Here is a 17,893-nt window from a genome sequence, read left to right as displayed (position 1 = left end):
GGAAAAAACAGGGAAATTTCTGCTCTTAGGCATGTCTTTGAAGTAACAGGGTTAGCACACGCAGTAGGAGGAGAGGTTGAGAACAGGGCTTATTTAGATGGGCAAAGGGGATGCTGATGCCACATGGTGATCCAGCAGCTTGAAACTACTTGTTTAGGTAAGAGCCTAAGAGACTGCTAGAGTACCCCTACAATCACTGTTTCTGTGAATCTGCATTTATAGCAAACCTGTTTTTCTGAAATTAATGCTTTGTTGAAAGAAAATGTGGAGGCTGAGACTGAAGGCTGAGGGCTACCTTCTCAGTTGCTTCTATTATCATCATCACTATTATGTGTTTATTAGATTTAAAATTTATATCCATAAGTTATTCTAAGCTGATACTTCAGATCAGTTGTGTTCTTCACATCATTTTATAATTACAGTGGCGACAAATATTTGCAATTTACAATTTCAGTACATCATTGGAGATGGTGGATTTGCCATGGAAATATGATCTTGCTTGTACAGAAACCACCATAGAGGGAAAAAGAAAGATCTCCTAAAGTAACATTTGTTTCTGCTGTGACTGTAGCAGACTTCCAAATCTCTTTTCTCTGGAGTGGGAGAAAAAACAAGTGTTCTTAGAGAAGCAAGATGTTTGAGATACCATACTCAATATATATTGTTTCTTAAAAATATGGCAACATGCTAAGGTCTTCATTTAATTCCACATAGTTTGATCTATGGAAATGTTGAAAATATGGAAATCTACAATATGATTTTCCACTATCAGTGTTTTCTAAAGAAGAAGGGGTGTGGTAGTTCTTTTGCTTAGGTTTCAATACATAGAATACGAATTTGATTTATTTTATAGGTTGCTATTCATTAGTACACTTCAGTTATGGGCTTTTACCTGAATTAGTTTTGTTCTGATGTAATTGCAGGTTTCACCAAAGAGATTGAAGGAACAAGTATGTTTTCTAATAACTTGGATGTTCACGCTGAAGTGCACTTGCATGAAGCTTTGTGTTTGTTATACCACCAAGTGTTGTGGTCACTACCTGGTTGAAAATTAAAATAGTAAAACATATTTTGTTGTTCAGTACTTCAGTATTGGTAATGAATGTCTTAAGTTTAAAAAAGGTTTCTAGCTTTTTCTTTACGTCCATTTATTTTGCAGTTGAGGTAAAAACTACTTTTTCAGGCTGATGGGCTTTTTTTTCCTGTCTTGATCTGTGCTAACTCAGTATCTTTGAAAAGAAGATGGTGAATCAGTAGTCCCTCATTGCAAGATGTGTTTTGTGATCACATTCCTGTTTCTCTTTCAGCTGGAAGAAAAGAGTGAAAAGTCACATTCAGAAATCTTTTCAAGGGTAAGAGTTTTTAATTCAAAAATTATTGAAAGTCAGTGTTTATCCACAAATTGACAAGTATTACAATAGTTCCAAAAATATAAATGCTGTTTGGTTTTAGTAGAGTTTATTTTAGTTGTTTTTAAGAGCTTGCGAAGAGGTGTCTTTAGACATAGTTTTTATCTCCAAAATTAATGTTTTGTATCTTTTCTTTCCCACAGAAATAATTTTATTCTTTATTTTTTATACTTTATTCTTTTACCAAGGATGAGTTTCTTACCGAATTCATTTTCTGTGTAGAAACACTTAGCAAGAAAGGTTGAATTTTAAGAGGCTAGGGCTATAAAAATTCATGTGCTAGATTCTACTGGAGACTTCCTTCTGAATCCAGGGTGGCAGAAATCAGAATTTTTAGAAATGTTTTAAACTCCTACAGTTTTCCAGCACTAGCAGCCTCCTTCTGAAATCCTTCTGAACAGATGACTCAAAACTGTAATGTTTCGATAACTGATCAAAGAGACACTAACATTTCACCAATAAGTGCTGGAAAATAACCAATGGAAAATCTTGTCTGTATGGTAATATTAAGAAATGGTAAAAGGAAGAGAGAAAAGTATTCTATGACTGTGAAGGAATTTATAAAGGTCACAAACAGCAAAATGACAGGATGATTCCTGATACATTGTTTTTTCCCTTTTCTTAAGCCATCATCTCGCAATTCAGTAAGCGCAACTCCTCTGAGTGGCAACTCATCTAGGAGAGGAAGTGGAGACACGAGCAGTTGGGTGGATCCCGATGCATCTCTTGGTGAATTACGGGTAAACTACATTTTCAGAGAATTTGGAGCTAGTTTAAAATTGTATTTGTGGTTAGAAGGAATTTTTCTTGGCTATGGAACTTCTGATTTCCTAATAGTAAGAAAAAGTTACAAGGATGTAATTTTCAATCACAAAAGATTTATCTGGATAATTTGTTGTGTTCATAAATATTTATGGTGCTAACACTTTAGCTTATATTACAGTTAAACTTTATGTCAAATTTGAAACAGTTGGACTTATGTCTTATTTGAGATTCAGGGATATAAACCAAATCTTTCCATCACATCGTTTTGAATTCATTATTTCTGTGAATTCTTGCAGGCTTTGGCAATTGACAGAAATGCATGTGCACCTTTTAATGCTTTTTTCGACTATAAATTATTTCCCCATACTTCTCATGCAATGGTTCATTCCTATGTCCTGCAGGATATCTATGATCTTAAGGACCAGATACACGATGTAGAAGGGAGATACATGCAGGGACTTAAAGAACTAAAGGTATCAGGGCTCTTCCCAAGCATGCATTCTGTATGGGTGTTTTTGGGTAATGGAGATATCACTGGTTCCACTAACTACATAAGGCTTTACTAACAAGTTTTTGAATTTCTTTTTCAAAGCATGTAACTAACTCTTAGTGCATAGAGAGATTCAGCTTAAATTTCTCATGCAAGACAATTATTAAGGTATGATTTAAATGTACATGAGCGAGTATATATGTTCATTATTTGGTTTGTTAAAATACTATTAAACTTCTGGATTTTTACCAGGTGTTTTCTGGGAACATAACGAACAGTTCAGCCTATATTTTTTAGAGTTTTTATTAGCAAATAAATGGATATTCAAAATAATTACTGTGTATTGAATGGGAAAGAAAGAAATGGGATATAGTTATGACAAAGAACTTAAGCATTAGTCTTCCAAGTTTCAGCAAATGCATCTTACAAAGCAAAGCTGAAGTAATCATTTTGAAAGACGTGCTGAAATGAATTTGGACAGGCGTATTGCTTGCAAGAGAAGGTCATTTGCTTTAATCCTTTGCCATTAAGGAAGATGTATGGGGTTTTTATGCTTTTGGTTTATATTCCCATTATCTGTGAAGGCTGGTGTTTTCAGCATTAAGTTAATCCGATTTGTCTGTATTTTGACTTGTTTAAATTAGTATATATGCTTTTCTTTTGTAAGTTTTCACATAGTTAACAGTTTGCAGTTAAAGTACGATTATTTTCCTCTCTTCTGTGTTGAAGGGAAACTGCAGCAAATAATGCCGCTTTCAATTTTTTTCAAGACTTGTTCTGTTATCTAATTGTCAATGGCTCCATGTAAAAGCAGGGATCTTTCCATATGTTTTATATCCACATAGAGACTGAATTTAATGAATACTGCTTGTATTAGAGCATGTGACAGTGATGTGTTTAACAGCTTCCTTGAATTTCATTGATTAAACAACATACTAGATTGTATAGTAAAGAGAACGTGTAATTTGAGCTGTTCATTGTAGCAAAAATTATTTCCTCTTTTGAGAATAAGTAACTTGAATCTGATAGCCATAGGCTCAGATGAAATACATCTTGTTTTAATCACACTGCCAAATGAATATTAAAAGGACTTCAAAGAGCAGTAGATTACAAGATTATTAGACAGAGCTATGATTGTACTAAATTTGAATAAAACATGAGATTGCTTCATATTTTCAGAATAGATCTAACTCTTACACTTTTGTATGTTTGACAGCATCTCATGACGACTGCTCTGAATCATTACTAATGCACTGTTGTTGATTAGAATCCATTACACTTACCAAAGAGCACAGGTGTGCAACAGTGAGATCTTGATTTGGGCTTGGCTTACAAAATTGAATTGCATTTTATGCTATTGTAAATACTGAATAATACGTTTCTAAGTTAATTTGCCTTCCATAGAGATTTGTTTGGGAATCTTTCTTCCTAATTAGGAAGATACTGCCTTTTTCTCAACTTCAGCTTTAGCAGATTTGTCTTGTGTACATCAGAAGAGTTACTAGGGCACCTGCTTTTACATTACTTTTAAGGGGGGGTTTTTTCAGCAGCTGAGTAACAGCTATTTGTAATCGCACTACCTTCCTATCTCTGTGGTTGACCATCCCTCATGCCAAGAGTTGTGGTCTTGACTAAAAATCTAGTGTCAGCAGAATAATGCGGATAGTTCTGATTTAGCTAGGTCTTCAAATCTTTTCATGTCTCAGTTTGATTCAGTTTTGTTGATGGTTTCTATGTTCCCTTGCATCAACTAGACAGGCATCCTTTTTCTTTCCTCAAAATTTCTTTTATGCAGTTAACAGAATGTTCTCTTGACGTCTGCTGGGTATAATCATCTTGTTCTGGCCAAGCTGGCTAATTTGCATAGCCCTTTGCCTTTACTGAAGAACTGTGGGTGGCATTTCTTCATAGCTTTAGGTTATGTGCAAAGCCTTATTATCCATTTTCATTCCAGCATGTTCCCACTGCTTCATCCTTAGGCATCCCACGGCCTCTCTCAAGTGTTTAAGAAATTCTTCCAAATTCATATTATTTCCCACCAAACTAGAAGATAACTGAAAGTACATGGAATTCTTGAACCATAGGGAACATGTGAAATACTTTACTGGAAACAAGGAACAGTCCCAAAGAACTCTTAGCAATGTTCCAGTTTTCTTAACCAGTTGGAGACTTTTAGGCATGGTTTGGTTTCTTTCTCGGAAGCAGTTCTCACTCTTCCATCTCAAAATCCATTTATTCCGCTTCCATAACTGCAGATTTTTTCCCCCATTAACTTGTTGATTAATGACATTCGAATTCAGTCTTTTAAACCCCAATCTAGTCTCCTCTTTAAGGCTGGAGTCCTGGAGGACATGGCATAAAATAAGAGGTTGAGACAACTGGATTTGATAAGTTAAATCCCAAAGGGGGGTGGGCAGCAACAGCATTGCTGTTCCCAACTGCCTGATAGGAGGCTGTAGAGAATACAGGGCAGACTCCTTTCAAAGGAGCACAGTCACAGGGCAAGATGTAACAGACATAAGTTGCATTGTAAGAGCAGAAATTCCAGTTAGACCTCAAGAAAAAGACTTTTCACAGGGAAGGCAGTCAAACACTGGTGCAGGTTCTGCAGTTTACATCCCTGGAGATGAGCTGTGAGGAGCCTGATCTTGTTTGGCCCTGTTTAATTAGGAGATTGGACCAGATGGCATCCAGAGATCTTTGCCAACCTGAATTACTGCATGACTCCACTCACCACACTCACAGAAATGATAAAATTGGAAGGTTTTTCCTAGTTGTACTTTATGTTACATTTTGTATCTCTTCATAAAAGGACTCATTTTAATCCTAGTATTTTCATTTTTTTCCTTCTAAATTGAATTATTCTTTGAAAGTCTTTGGAAATTTTGCTGGCTCTGATGTTTTGTTGTACCAATCTTTACAAGATTTGTCATGTTTACACCATCACAAAAAAATCTTTCTGTGGTTTTAATTTGAAGAGTTACTTGAATGCACTTTATTCTTTATTTTTCATATGTTGTTCTCTCTATCTTCAATCTTTGCTGCTTGCTATTTACTGCTTCCCAGATGATAGTGGCACCTTGTATTTTCACTGCTTATACTGTTTTGTCTTTTCTGATCTGTAGTCTACCAGGGTACGTCTTAAGTTATTTTTTCTGGGGTTTCTAAAATACTGTATTTCTGCAACACAAAACTCCACAATTCAGTGACTGGAACAGAGAGGTATAAATACATATGATTATGATAAAAATTATAAAGGCTAAAATATGTACTTGAAGGACAGCTTTCTCAAAATGGAGATTGAGAACATGGAATAGTGTTTGAGGGCTGTGCTTTTTTGCATTTCTTAGAATGTGACTTGGTATCTATAAAAAGCAGAAACAAAAAGGGTCATGTCATTTTACTGTATCACAGATAGCACTCTTCAGCTTTTTCTAAGGAAACGGAGATTGTTGCCACCTTCTCCCCTAATATCTTAGACCTTAGTCCAACTGTTCTGTTTTCTGGAAAACCCAAGCCTGTGGCCCTTCCTGTTCTGGTAGTTCTACTGTCATAATACAAATAATGAAAAATTGAGGTTAAGCTACTTATGCCTTCAAAGAACAGATTACTTGAAATACTGGGGGATTTGTAGGAGGGCACAGATGTACTTTGGAGAGGGAATGGCTTAATAGTTCTTTTTCAGTTCTAAAATTAGGACTCTGTGCAACTCATTTTTTGTAACAGAATGCAAATTGAAATCACTGCATGTTTGAAAGTGCCTGGAGTGATGGTTGTTCTAGTATATGAATAATAGACATTTGTTACAGTACTGAGAAAAGAATAATAGGATAAATCATTTTGGTAACTGTCAGAATGGTGTAAGACAGTATAAAGCAAGGCATATGTGCACCTTCAGGTAGAGATTCAAGCATGTGAGTCTTTACATGCCTTATTTCAAAAGAAAGTCTTAGTAAGAAATAGAAAGACAAAATGTCTGCTTAAGCAGGGAATCATTATTACTGAAAAAATGTGACTACCTTAAAACTTTGAGGTAAGACAGCACTACTTTAATGAGCATTAAGTTAAAGCTACTCTTAGAGGTATTTCTGTGATCTTTTTTAGTCGTTTCACTGTCTGACTTCTCTGCCAATTTGTTGCCTCGTTCTAGAATGTTCCCTCATGCATGCACTGAAAATATGATAAAGCTGTGATAGTGCTACTTTATCGCTGTGAGTTAAGTTGTGAAGGTGGCAGAGTAAAAAAATGCAAGTGGAATATTATCTTGTAGTTTCCATACTTGTGGAATGATGGTTTTTCATTGCTGTGTATGACCTAACCTGAATAACGGAACCTGAGCTGTGATTTGGTGTCGCTAAAGAAAAGACACAAATACAATGCAGAAACAAAAATGGTGTCGCAATTTTACTGTATAACAGCACTCTTCAGCATTGTGGTGATATTTTAACATTATAACAATGCATAAAAAGGTGTGATTAATGTAAGTCTTTCTACTGTGTGTAGGATTCGCTAACTGAAGTTGAAGAGAAGTACAAGAAGGCAATGGTTTCCAATGCTCAACTAGACAATGAGAAAAACAACTTGGTTTACCAAGTGGATACCTTAAAAGATGTCATTGAGGAGAAAGAAGAACAGATAGCAGAGTTCTATAGGGAGAATGAAGAGAAGTCAAAGGTACTGATTTTTAAGACTTTTTGTAATTGTAAAGGTAAAGCATAGAAACCTTGGACTACTTAGTATGAACAGTTGAAAACTTCTGGATTAGTAGAAAAGTCCATCTCAGTGGCCTGAGATGGTTTGAGTATTGTGTTTGTTTTTAAGAAAAACCAAACCACCACTAACACCCCCACCCCCAGGAAAAGAAAGTAAGTTAATGTGATACACTGAAGATAAAATATGAATTTAAATCAAATAGGACATGTTCAGCCCCCACTTTCTTAAAAAGAGAAGATCTATGACAGCTTCTTCCATCAATATTCAGATAAATTCAGTATCTGAGCTTTTCTTGTTAATACTGTGCTTAAGCCTTTATGGCATCCTTTTACTCAACATTTTATTAAATAAAATCTTCTGTATAGTAAGTCTCTGGAAAACTTACCTAAAAGTCTGATTCTGTGATTTTTAGCTACTCTGTAGGTAGAATTTCTCAAATCATTGCAGTAATTTCTTAGATACTGTTAAGTGTTATTACTAACTTTTTTAAACTTTCAATTGACACAGGAATTGGAAAGACAGAAACACACGTGCAGTGTCCTGCAGCATAAGCTGGATGAACTTAAAGAGGGCCTTCGACAGAGAGATGAATTGATAGAGGTATGCACATATGAAAGCGTATGAGGGAACTTGTGTAAACAAATACGGTGTGAGATTTGTGTGGGAACAGCCATCATACACAAAATGAACTTAAATATCATCTTGCATTTTTAGGAAAGAATTTATCTTGTTTTAGTGGGTAGATCTCTCTAAATTTACAAAGTTCAAAATGTCTCTGCACAGTTTTCAGACGGATTACATCTTGTGAAATGCTGAATTCCTTTGAGAATTGTGGTGTTCCCATGAATGTTCTTTCTATCTTTTCTTCCTTTTGAAGGCAGAACTAACGTTTGCATGGCCAAAATCTTTTTGCATAGCCAGAAGTTCTGATGCATGGATAATACTAAATGTTACCCTTGCCTTTCCCAAAAGTTTTCGTTTCAGTTGTTCCAGATTTTTGTGAGCATCAGCCACTGAAGTTTGTGGTAGTGAATGTTTGTTTGCTTACAAGTCAAGTATAAATATAGCAATACTGGTCAGCATGTTACTGTGTCATAACCATTTTGCTGGGTGTCCAGTGTGTGTTCCTTTCCCCTCTCACCCTGTTCTTTTCCTTTTCTTCTGGAAACAAATCAGTGCGCCCTAAAATCCCAGATACAGTTATTATCAGTCTTCATTTTAAAATGGTCCACAAAGATATAGATTGTTCACAGTATGTGGGTGCCCATTTCCCATTGATTTTAGTTACAGCATTGGCGGTCTCAGTTCAATTAATACATCATTTTCTCACTGCCTTGTGGTTTCAGTAAAAATTGATGATCTTTAAGTATGTGGCCCAAAGTTTCCACTACCTGATTTTCAAAAGCTATATAACACTGCATTTCATTGATCAGTTTCTTTCCCCATTAAGTCCTTGTGCTCTCCAGGTAGTAGTACAGTAACTCCAAAAGGCTTCTGAAAAGTCCCAGATCTGTTATGATTACTGAGAAAATAATATGCTCCCTGAACTGGAGTTGATATGACTTACTAGCAGAAGAAAAGGAATAAGATTAGCCAAAGTAGCAGCATTTTGCAGCAGATTAATGCTGGCAAGCAGAAAAAGTTAGCAAATTCTGGTTGTAGCTCTGTTCCTTGCTCGGGATTCTGTTTGACTTCACTGTGAATTAAAAAAACCATATACTTTCTCCTTTGGTTTTTGGGGTATTTTGGGGGGTTCTGGTTTTTTGTTCTTTGCTTTTTAAATTAGGTGAATCACGAATATACAATAGATTTGTCTGGAGTGTTTGGTAGACTGTAGCTTGTGTTGAATTTTCATCAAATGCATAGATTCCCTTGACCATTTATTGGAGTAACTTCTCCATCTATTAAATAGAAGATCTAGCTGAAGCCATTTAGCTTTTTGCAGAAAGACATTGTGTTCATTCCCAAATGTAAAATCAAGTTCACTCATTAGGAGGGCAAAAAATTGTCACCAGCCCTAAAAATTCTTGTCATCTTCATACATAATTAAATGAGCGTAGAAGAGAATTCTAGTTAAGTGTGCAGCACATAGCAAAATGCAGTGTTAGATTAAAAAATGGGACTACACTTGACGTGTATTAATATAGTATCAGAAAGCAGTCAGAAGCTGTATTTCACTTCCTGGATGCTTGATTCAAGCTTCCTTCTTTATATTTTAAAGAAGATTTTCTATGTTATGAAACTGCTTGTTACATAGTGTTCACTTTCAAACAGGACTTTAAGGTATCTGGACATGACAACAGCGTAGTTATTTTCCTATAAGAAAGGATGTTATCCCGAGTCTGCAATGGGAACTGTTACTAACAAAGAATGTAGCTCTATCTGCACTAAATTTCCCATCAACATTGAATAAAATTAATAACCATTCTCTTGCATGAATTCATAGGGAATGTATTAAGTTGCACCCTTTTTCTTTAACTTCGTGCTCATAAACTCTTTGGTTGACTTTTATTACTTAATTTCCTTTATCTTTATTTGAATGTGGTTTGGTTTCTTTTTTTTCTATTTCCTTACTTCTCTTTCCTCTTTTATTCTTCCCTCCATCCTATTTACTACAGGAGAATCAACGCATGCAGCAGAATATAGACTCCATAACCAAAGAGGTGTTTGATCTCCAGGAGACAATTAATTGGAAAGATAAAAAAATAGGGGTATGAATCAAATAGCAGGGGAGGTATTTTTTCATTTTAGAAGTAGATGGATTCCCCCACTCCCCAAGGAATGCTGTGTACTCCAAAGAAATGAAGGCCACTTCTGATTTAAATGTTTTAAATGGTTTGCAGTCTTTAGAAAATGAGCTCCATCTTTACTTGCATTATGATGAATAATACTAATAGAATCTATAATATAATAAACTGTTAGGCAGTCAATTTTATAATATCTATACAAAATATTCTTTACCTGTATTCAGGGCTTGAAATGTTATATTTTCCTTACGGCTTGGGTCTGTATATTCATCCATAGTGACATAGCAATAATGTAATTTTAAACAGATTTGAAATTGGTTTTAAAGCTTTTAATCTCCTTAGAGGTAAATACAGTTTTCAAAGCTTTCTGCCATTTGACTCCCGCCTCTGTCATCAACTTAACAATTTGCGTAAGAATTAGTGGGTTTTAAAATGGTTTGGTTTGCACTGCCTGGGATAAGAGAGACAAAATACCCCAAATAATGGAAAACCTAGAGAGCTGCAGGACCGAAGTGTCAAAATGTAGAGAAGCCTTAGTGAGTATTTGTAGATTGTGCTTGCATTTGGCAGTGTTCAAGGCCACGCTGGACAGGGCTTTAAGTCTTGGTCTAGTGGAAGGTGTCTCTGCCCATGGCAGGGGGTTGGAACTGGATGAGCTTTAAGGTCCCCTCCAACCCCAACCATTGTATGATTCTATACCTAGTGCTAAAAAATACAATCTTAAGTTCTGCAGCCAGCTTGCAGATTCCAGTATTGCACTTCTGAACCTTCTAGATCTGGTTAGCTTGAATGCAACGCTGAACCAAGCTGATTTTTTGATACCACACACAAAATACCAGGGTTACCAGCTATTGTAATTGAGAGCTGGAATCAAAACAGTGGTTGTGTGGGACCTTTTGAGGAGCAACTGTAGGGTTCCTGATTGGGAAGGAAGGTAGTCCAGGAAGAACTGTGTTAATATTCACTATGCAGCTAATGTAGGGTTTGTCAGCTTTGCTTCTGGGCAGCATGGGGGTGGTAGAACTAAGTCGGCCTGACCCTCGAGGATAACTGCTTAGCTCAGAATTTGTGGCTGTTCTGTGCCACAGGTAAATTGCCTGGTGGTGAGGAGTTAACTGGAAAGTCTTTAGAAAGGAATTCTCTGCCTCCTAGTAACAGTAGGGTCATTTCTCTCCAACTGAATTTTACACCAGATTTTGACATGCACAGATTGCTTTGAAGATTGCTGCATTTGCTGGAGTTCAAGTCACTTGGAAAAGTTATCTTTCAACTGATAGTGCCCAGTTAAAAAAGCACTGTTACACTGTCTTTTTTCAATCCATATTTATTTAATGTTTCAGTCCTTCAGTCCAATTCTCTTTACCATAAAATAACATTTCAACATTTTTAAGCTTATGAACATTCTTCTGAGAAGTTGCTTTTTTTATCTTTAACCATGTTTTTTCCATACTTACTCTTCACCTTCATGTACTTCATGCAAGCACTTCTTGCATTCAAAGACATTGCCACAGTTAGTACAGAGCATATCGTTTATCTAATGTTCAAACAAAAATAGCTACCAGCCAGAAGGACAAAAAAGACTTTTTTTTTCCTTCAGCCAAAATTTTCTTGCAACTTTGTGTTCTTGTAAACAGCATAACTGGATTTTTTCCTAGTTTTTATTTTTACCATCCTGGGATTGAAACTTCTTAATCCTTAAAATGTAAACATGTTGCTGTCTTTTCTTTCTGACTTCTGTTATGTAGAGACACATTTCTTAGCTCAAAGTTCTTGAGTCTTTCTCCCCAGTGCTGAGTAGCTTTGCTTATTGTTACTCTATTCCAGCTTCAGAAATCTCTGAGGAGGTTCACAAAGGAGTAGTTTGTATCTAGCTTTCCAATGTATTCTTCAGAGTAAGGCAAGCAGAACAGAGATAGCATGAGTTTGGTTTACACCTGACTTCTTACATTGTCATGTTTGTACAAAGCAATTGAAATTTGCAGTTGTAGTTGGTCTTAAATTAGACCAATTTGAGGCCAAAAACAAACACTGAGCTATAACTTCCAGGTGATATTCCTGGAATACTCAGCTGTTTCACTGTTTGGTGGTTCCAAATGGTACATGCACTGCCAGTTTGGAATTAGCAGTGGAGTGTCTGAGCTTGGTGTAGATTTCATGCAGGCTTCTTGGAATATTTAGAAAATAAGACCCCAGACAAATCTGCTTTCTGCTACGTGATCAGATTTTAATTATACTGGTCGGTTAAAACATACCTGAAGAGCTTGTGCTGATTTCTGCCTTCCCCCCCATATCCCCCTAAGAATTGCAAAAGTAGATTTAGTACAAAATTCACGTCATGTATTTTAATTCCTGAGCATACAAACAGTAGCAGTTTTGCTTAAGTTTTTCAACATCTCTCCATAGGCAGAGATACATGGCTGTATCAGTTTCACTTCCCATCAAATTTTCCTGATTTCTATGCACATAACACTTGTGCATAGCGGTGAGGATAGGAAGGATGTTTTGGGAAGGTCAGTAGCATTACAGGGCACTGCCAGGCACATGGGATTTGTGTGTGCAGTGTGATTCTGGGCCTCTGTGTCCATTCTCTCCAGTGGGTGCGCTTACTTCCCCCTCTGTCTCTGCTGCTGTTCTTCAAATACAGGAAAGGTGTATCTTTAAGTGGAATACCAAAACAATGTAATGATTAAGGTTCTCCACAGTGTTTATAATGTAGTTAGAGATCTAGTATGTGTTAGGAAATAAAAGGACATCTTATGAGTTCTTTTTGCTGTAATTCACACATGTTGAATTACCTGTATTTTAAATGTCACATTTACGTATTAGTAAATCAACTGCAATGGCACTTAAATTTTTCTGTTGAAAGTAAGAGTAATCCATTAAAACATTGCTCTGGATTCTAGATGATGATTAAAATTCAGCATACTGCAATTGTTATGTGGGGCAGTTACAGTACAAAGGAATACACCTTCATTTCTTTCTTGGTATCAGTCCATTCCTAAACTTTTATGCATGACGTAAGGTTTAGTGGATAATTTTCTTGGCAAAATGTGTGCACTTTTGCAGTTGCTGTATTGTTAGGATTATTTGTGATGCTTGCAGTATTGAATTTGAATGAATAATGGAATGGCATGCTGCAAGTGAAAGTGTCTGATTAACTGCCAGGTAACACAGCTCCAGCATAGGTAGGCAAACCCATCTACGTCCATATTGCTGCCATCCTTGTTTGTGCCAGTAGTGCTGCTTTTTTCTTCCCCCTCTCAAACCAATTGCTTTGGGTTTAGTAAAGGGTGGTTGTAGCACTTAAGCAGCTAGTAAATAAACTAGTATTTCTAAGTGGACAGGCTTATATATCCAAAGTCTTTTATGAAGTATGTTTCTACTTTCTAGACCCTGTAAGAGGTAGAGAAATTAGTTCAATGATGTAATGCTTTAGGATCTTTGCCAATTGAGTTCCAGCAAATTTTATTTCTGGCCACAGAGTGCCTCTAGTAAGAAAAATCACTCTTTTGGTATTTGATTTAGTTTATCAAAATCTACCAAGAATAGAATCTACTAAATAAAAATCTATAATGGAATCTACTGAGACTCGCCTGGGAAAAAACTGTCATGACAAACATGCAGCAATGAGGCTAGATGTAACTTGTAAAAAGTAGTTATCAGAGATCTGTGTTAATATACATTAAACACCCCTTTTAATTTCTTTACTTTTCTTGAGCTCTTTGTATTTACTTGTAGAAAATCTGTCTGCTATCTGTCATATGCTTTTTCTCTGTGCCATTCTTTTTCTTGCCATCTGCCTGAACCCAGGCCCTAGAAAGACAGAAAGATTACTTTGACTGCATTAAGAATGAGCGAGATGAGCTCAGAGAGGAGTTGGCTGACCTGAAGGAAACAATGAAGAGAGGAGAGGTATGTTTGTAGTAGTTACTTTGCAGTAACAGAAATCCAGGAGTGGGGCATGAAATCAAGGTCAATGAAAAACAGGAACAATGATTACTACTCTTGTGCAGTCTCAAAACCTGACCTTAGGGTAGGATAAATGGCGCAATAGTTGTAACTTTTTCAATCAACTTGAAAAGCTTTTTACAAACTCTTCTGTCCAGTTATGTTTTAGCACTGCTCTTGTATGAGTAGTTTTTTCTTCTTGTGTGATTTTAGAAACATGGATTAGTTATAATCCCAGATGGCACACCAAACGGTGATGTAAACCATGAATCAGTGGTTGGTGCAATAACGGTTGTATCACAGGAAGCTGCTCAAGTCTTGGAATCGGCAGGAGAAGGACCACTAGGTAAAAATACCCTACCATACTTTATTATAGAGTGTTTGAAGTCTTTGTTTCCCTCCTGTTCACAGTGATTTGCAGCCACAGAAAGATACCTGTGATGCTTCTGGAATACACAACTTTCAAGATTGTTATTTATTTTTTATGCTGAATGAGAAAACAAATTTATCTGAGTAGAAAAAATAGTATGTGCTTGGATGTTTGTAATTGATTAGATTTCTTAATCCAGATTTTGTTACCATCAGAAAATATCTTGCCTGAAAGTGTAGTCTTTCAGATTAGTCTGTCTTCTGTTGTTTCATGGAAAAAAGTTCTTTATGTATAATCAGTGAAAGAACTTCTGTTGAAGAAAGCAAAACCTTGTATATTCTTTCCCCTTCCTTGAAATACTTCTACCTTTTAGTGTAAAGCAAGTGCAGTCTTTCATCACATTCATTAGAAAACCAAGTTTTAATAACATTCAAAAAATGGCATGGGCAGCAGAAAGATAGAAATTTTGGGGGCCTTTATTTTAACTTGCTTTTATCCTTAGGTTGAACAAGTTATCACATGCATAGTCAATCTACTGTAAAACTCACTTATCAAGCAGAGAAATATCTCTACAGGCTTGGATTATATTTGTAAATAATATATAATAGTTACATATATTTGAATTGCCAGAGATTAGACTTGATACATGTTCTGCTGTGGCTCCATCATTGTGAAATACAGATCTTTACTGCGTTGTTTGTGTCAGAGTTAACATTTCCAAGGAAACTGCTTTAATCTTAGCACGGTGTTGCTTGACAGACTGTTCTGTGGCCATTACCAATCTTCTGACCTTGAGATATTGCAACATTCCTGTGGGTCCTCTCCCAAGTATTTTTTTTTGGTGATTTAAGAACACTTTCTGCAAACTTTCTAAACATATGGGGAAGCTTTGTGCCTTCCCTGAATAGATAGCAATCCTTAAGAATAAGACAGGGAAAAGAGTGTACAGTCAGAAGAAAGTTTTGTTGGAAATGGCTGTTGTAGGTATTGGGACAAAACTGTGTTTTATTATTAAAAAAAATCCTCAGTTGTTAATTTACTTTGAAGAATTACTAAACTCAGAGGTCTTGCTTTTAAAATTATTCTAATAAACAGTGTGAATTAAATATTTTTCCCTTTTTTCTGCTATTAACTGAAGGCTGGTATGTTATTAGATACCAAAGTTTTATGCTCCCAGTGCTATTTGCTCTAAGTTTGAAGAGCATTTTGTTTGAAAATGAAGAAAAAGTTATGAAAAAACATGGCTCTAGTTACAGATTTCTGTGGTTTTTAATTGGGTTCTTTGGTTTTAGATATCCGGCTACGAAAACTGGCTGGAGAAAAAGAGGAATTACTGTCACAGGTAACACAAGCTATTAATTTTTAAAAATAGATCTTTGTGTATCCTTTTTCAGACTATTAATAAATTGGTAATACCCAAATATTAAGCACCAAAGGTGCTTAATCAAGTACTTAAGCACTAAAGCAAAATAAAATACTCAATTTCTTACCTGGCTGGCTACCAGGAATTATCAGTTCTTCTCACTAGTGTTCTTATCCATGTGACTTTGATCTTGGTGGGTTATGAACCCTCATTTCACTAACTGGTTAGTTGAAATCTAAGTTACTGCTGATTTACTATCAGTGCCTGTATTTAAAATTGTTCTTTCTTTCATTTTTGTTTTGTGCAGGAATACTAAAGTCAGTAAAATTACATGCTCATAAACTCAAGTAGCACTTCTTCCAAATTGCTGAGCGGTACTATTTCTTCGGTCATTTCAGTTACTCAAATAGAAAATGAGTATTATCAAAGTAGTTGTATTTTAATACAGTTCAGTATTGAGAGGACTGAAGAAAACATAGAGCCATTGAACGATTGTTAGGAATACCATAGCTTTTGTGCTCCTATTTGAACACATTCCAAATCTAAAGTGGTGTTGTCAACATTTGGTTTTGCTGGGAATGTACCTTAATTTCAGTATAGATACTTGGTTTAGAATGCAAATAAATTCTAGTGTTAAATACAAGTGTATAAATATAAGCATATAAAGATGTATATGTATGTTTATCACCACACAGTTGTAAAAAACAGTGTTCAAATATTTGTCATGAATGAGAGTTTTGCAAGTTTACGGCAGTACCATACAGCTAATGTGTAGGATGGTATTTTGAGAGTCAAAAAAAGTAGTTCCCCCTTCTTGTGAATTCCAGACACAGAGGACATAGCTGAGGAATCTATGTTGACATGCACTCACCTAGCAATGGGGATGGGGGGTTGCAGCCACAGGTCTCAGGGACTGGTTTTTCTGCCTCTTCTGCATTGAGACACTTGCAAAACTGTCTCAGCCAGTGGCATCTCGGGACTGCTTTGCCTTTTTCCCATTGAATGTTTAGATACACAACTACTGAACTTCTGGGAGTCTTTTTTTCACAAAAGACCATTTCTTTTTCAGGTTAGAAAACTGAAGATGCAGTTGGAAGAAGAACGACAGAAATACTCTAAAAGTGATGGCATGAATCCAGATATCATAGGCTTAGAGAATGGTTCTGACTTGCAACTAATTGAAATGCAGAGTAGGTATATGGTTACTGTTCAAAGGTGTTCTTATTGGGGAGAGGAAACAGACTTTTCCAACTCCTTTTCCTATATTGTGGTGTGGTAGCAGTATTGTGAATGAATATGTTGTTGTGCACCTAGTTTTTTGTAGGACATTTCTCACTGGAAAGTAGCTTAAAAGTCTGCCTCTTCCAGTGTTGAATAACAATATTCTGGGAAGTTATTTTCCAGTTGATGACCTTGCCTAGAATAGGTGCTGCTGCTTGAGCAATTTCAGTTTTTAGATGATGGAATTTCAGCTGAAATATTCTGTTAATGTAATCTACCTGATTTATTTTTTTTTATTTTATTGAATCTGTGATACAGAAACTTAATCTAAAAGACTTATTCTCTGAAGCAAAACATGAAAGATTATTCAAGTTTAACACAATATTCAGTGTTGCTTCATAGAAGCACTAAGCGACTTTCCATCTCAAGCAAGCTATTTCTTCAGCTGAGAGCTTTACTGGTTTGACACAGTCATTTAATGTAGTTGTGGCAATGAACATGAACAGAGCACTGGCAATATCAGGGCTAAAATATAACACCAAAATAATTTACAGTGTTCCTTGGTCTTTGTCAGACAGGTTCAAGCCTTGTGCTCCTTAGCATTCAAATGTTATTACAGATGTCTATGCTAAATGACGCTGGTATTATTTCTGTTGTGATTTGACCCATCTTACAGTGTGTGCTGGTTATTGTGTTTTCTTTTTTGAGAGAGGAGTTTGCTGATCTAAATGTGTGCTTTAAAAGGTGTGTATCTCATACAGCTGAGAAAATGCACATTCTTAGACAGTATTTGTGTTCTCTAAGTGACAGGGAAATTATTTCCTTTTCATACTCTGGAAAAAGATTTCTGAAAGCACATTTACCTCT

At 36.0% G+C, this 17,893-nt stretch overlaps 1 protein-coding gene across 14 annotated transcripts in view; it reads left to right on the top strand.

The window, feature by feature from the left end:
- LRRFIP2 (LRR binding FLII interacting protein 2) overlaps positions 1-17,893 on the top strand; it is a 52,223-nt gene that overhangs the window by 31,210 nt on the left and 3,120 nt on the right. For 2 of the 14 annotated variants that reach the window (XM_030481615.1, XM_030481605.1), the window contains 10 exons: positions 1,308-1,352; positions 2,036-2,149; positions 2,576-2,647; positions 7,168-7,338; positions 7,885-7,977; positions 9,996-10,088; positions 13,935-14,036; positions 14,286-14,418; positions 15,735-15,784; positions 16,875-16,995. In XM_030481615.1, coding sequence (XP_030337475.1) covers positions 1,308-1,352; positions 2,036-2,149; positions 2,576-2,647; positions 7,168-7,338; positions 7,885-7,977; positions 9,996-10,088; positions 13,935-14,036; positions 14,286-14,418; positions 15,735-15,784; positions 16,875-16,995 — 994 coding nt within the window. The remainder of the gene's footprint in view (positions 1-1,307; positions 1,353-2,035; positions 2,150-2,575; positions 2,648-7,167; positions 7,339-7,884; positions 7,978-9,995; positions 10,089-13,934; positions 14,037-14,285; positions 14,419-15,734; positions 15,785-16,874; positions 16,996-17,893) is intronic. The other 12 variants (XM_030481649.1, XM_030481622.1, XM_030481659.1 and 9 more) reach the window with 7 other exon arrangements.

This window comes from Strigops habroptila, chromosome 1 (assembly GCF_004027225.2).
Source record: "Strigops habroptila isolate Jane chromosome 1, bStrHab1.2.pri, whole genome shotgun sequence".
In the NCBI taxonomy this organism is placed as follows: domain Eukaryota; kingdom Metazoa; phylum Chordata; class Aves; order Psittaciformes; family Psittacidae; genus Strigops; species Strigops habroptila.
The sequence above is the reverse complement of the archived record's forward strand: the minus strand, read 5'-3'. Positions and strand labels throughout refer to the sequence as shown.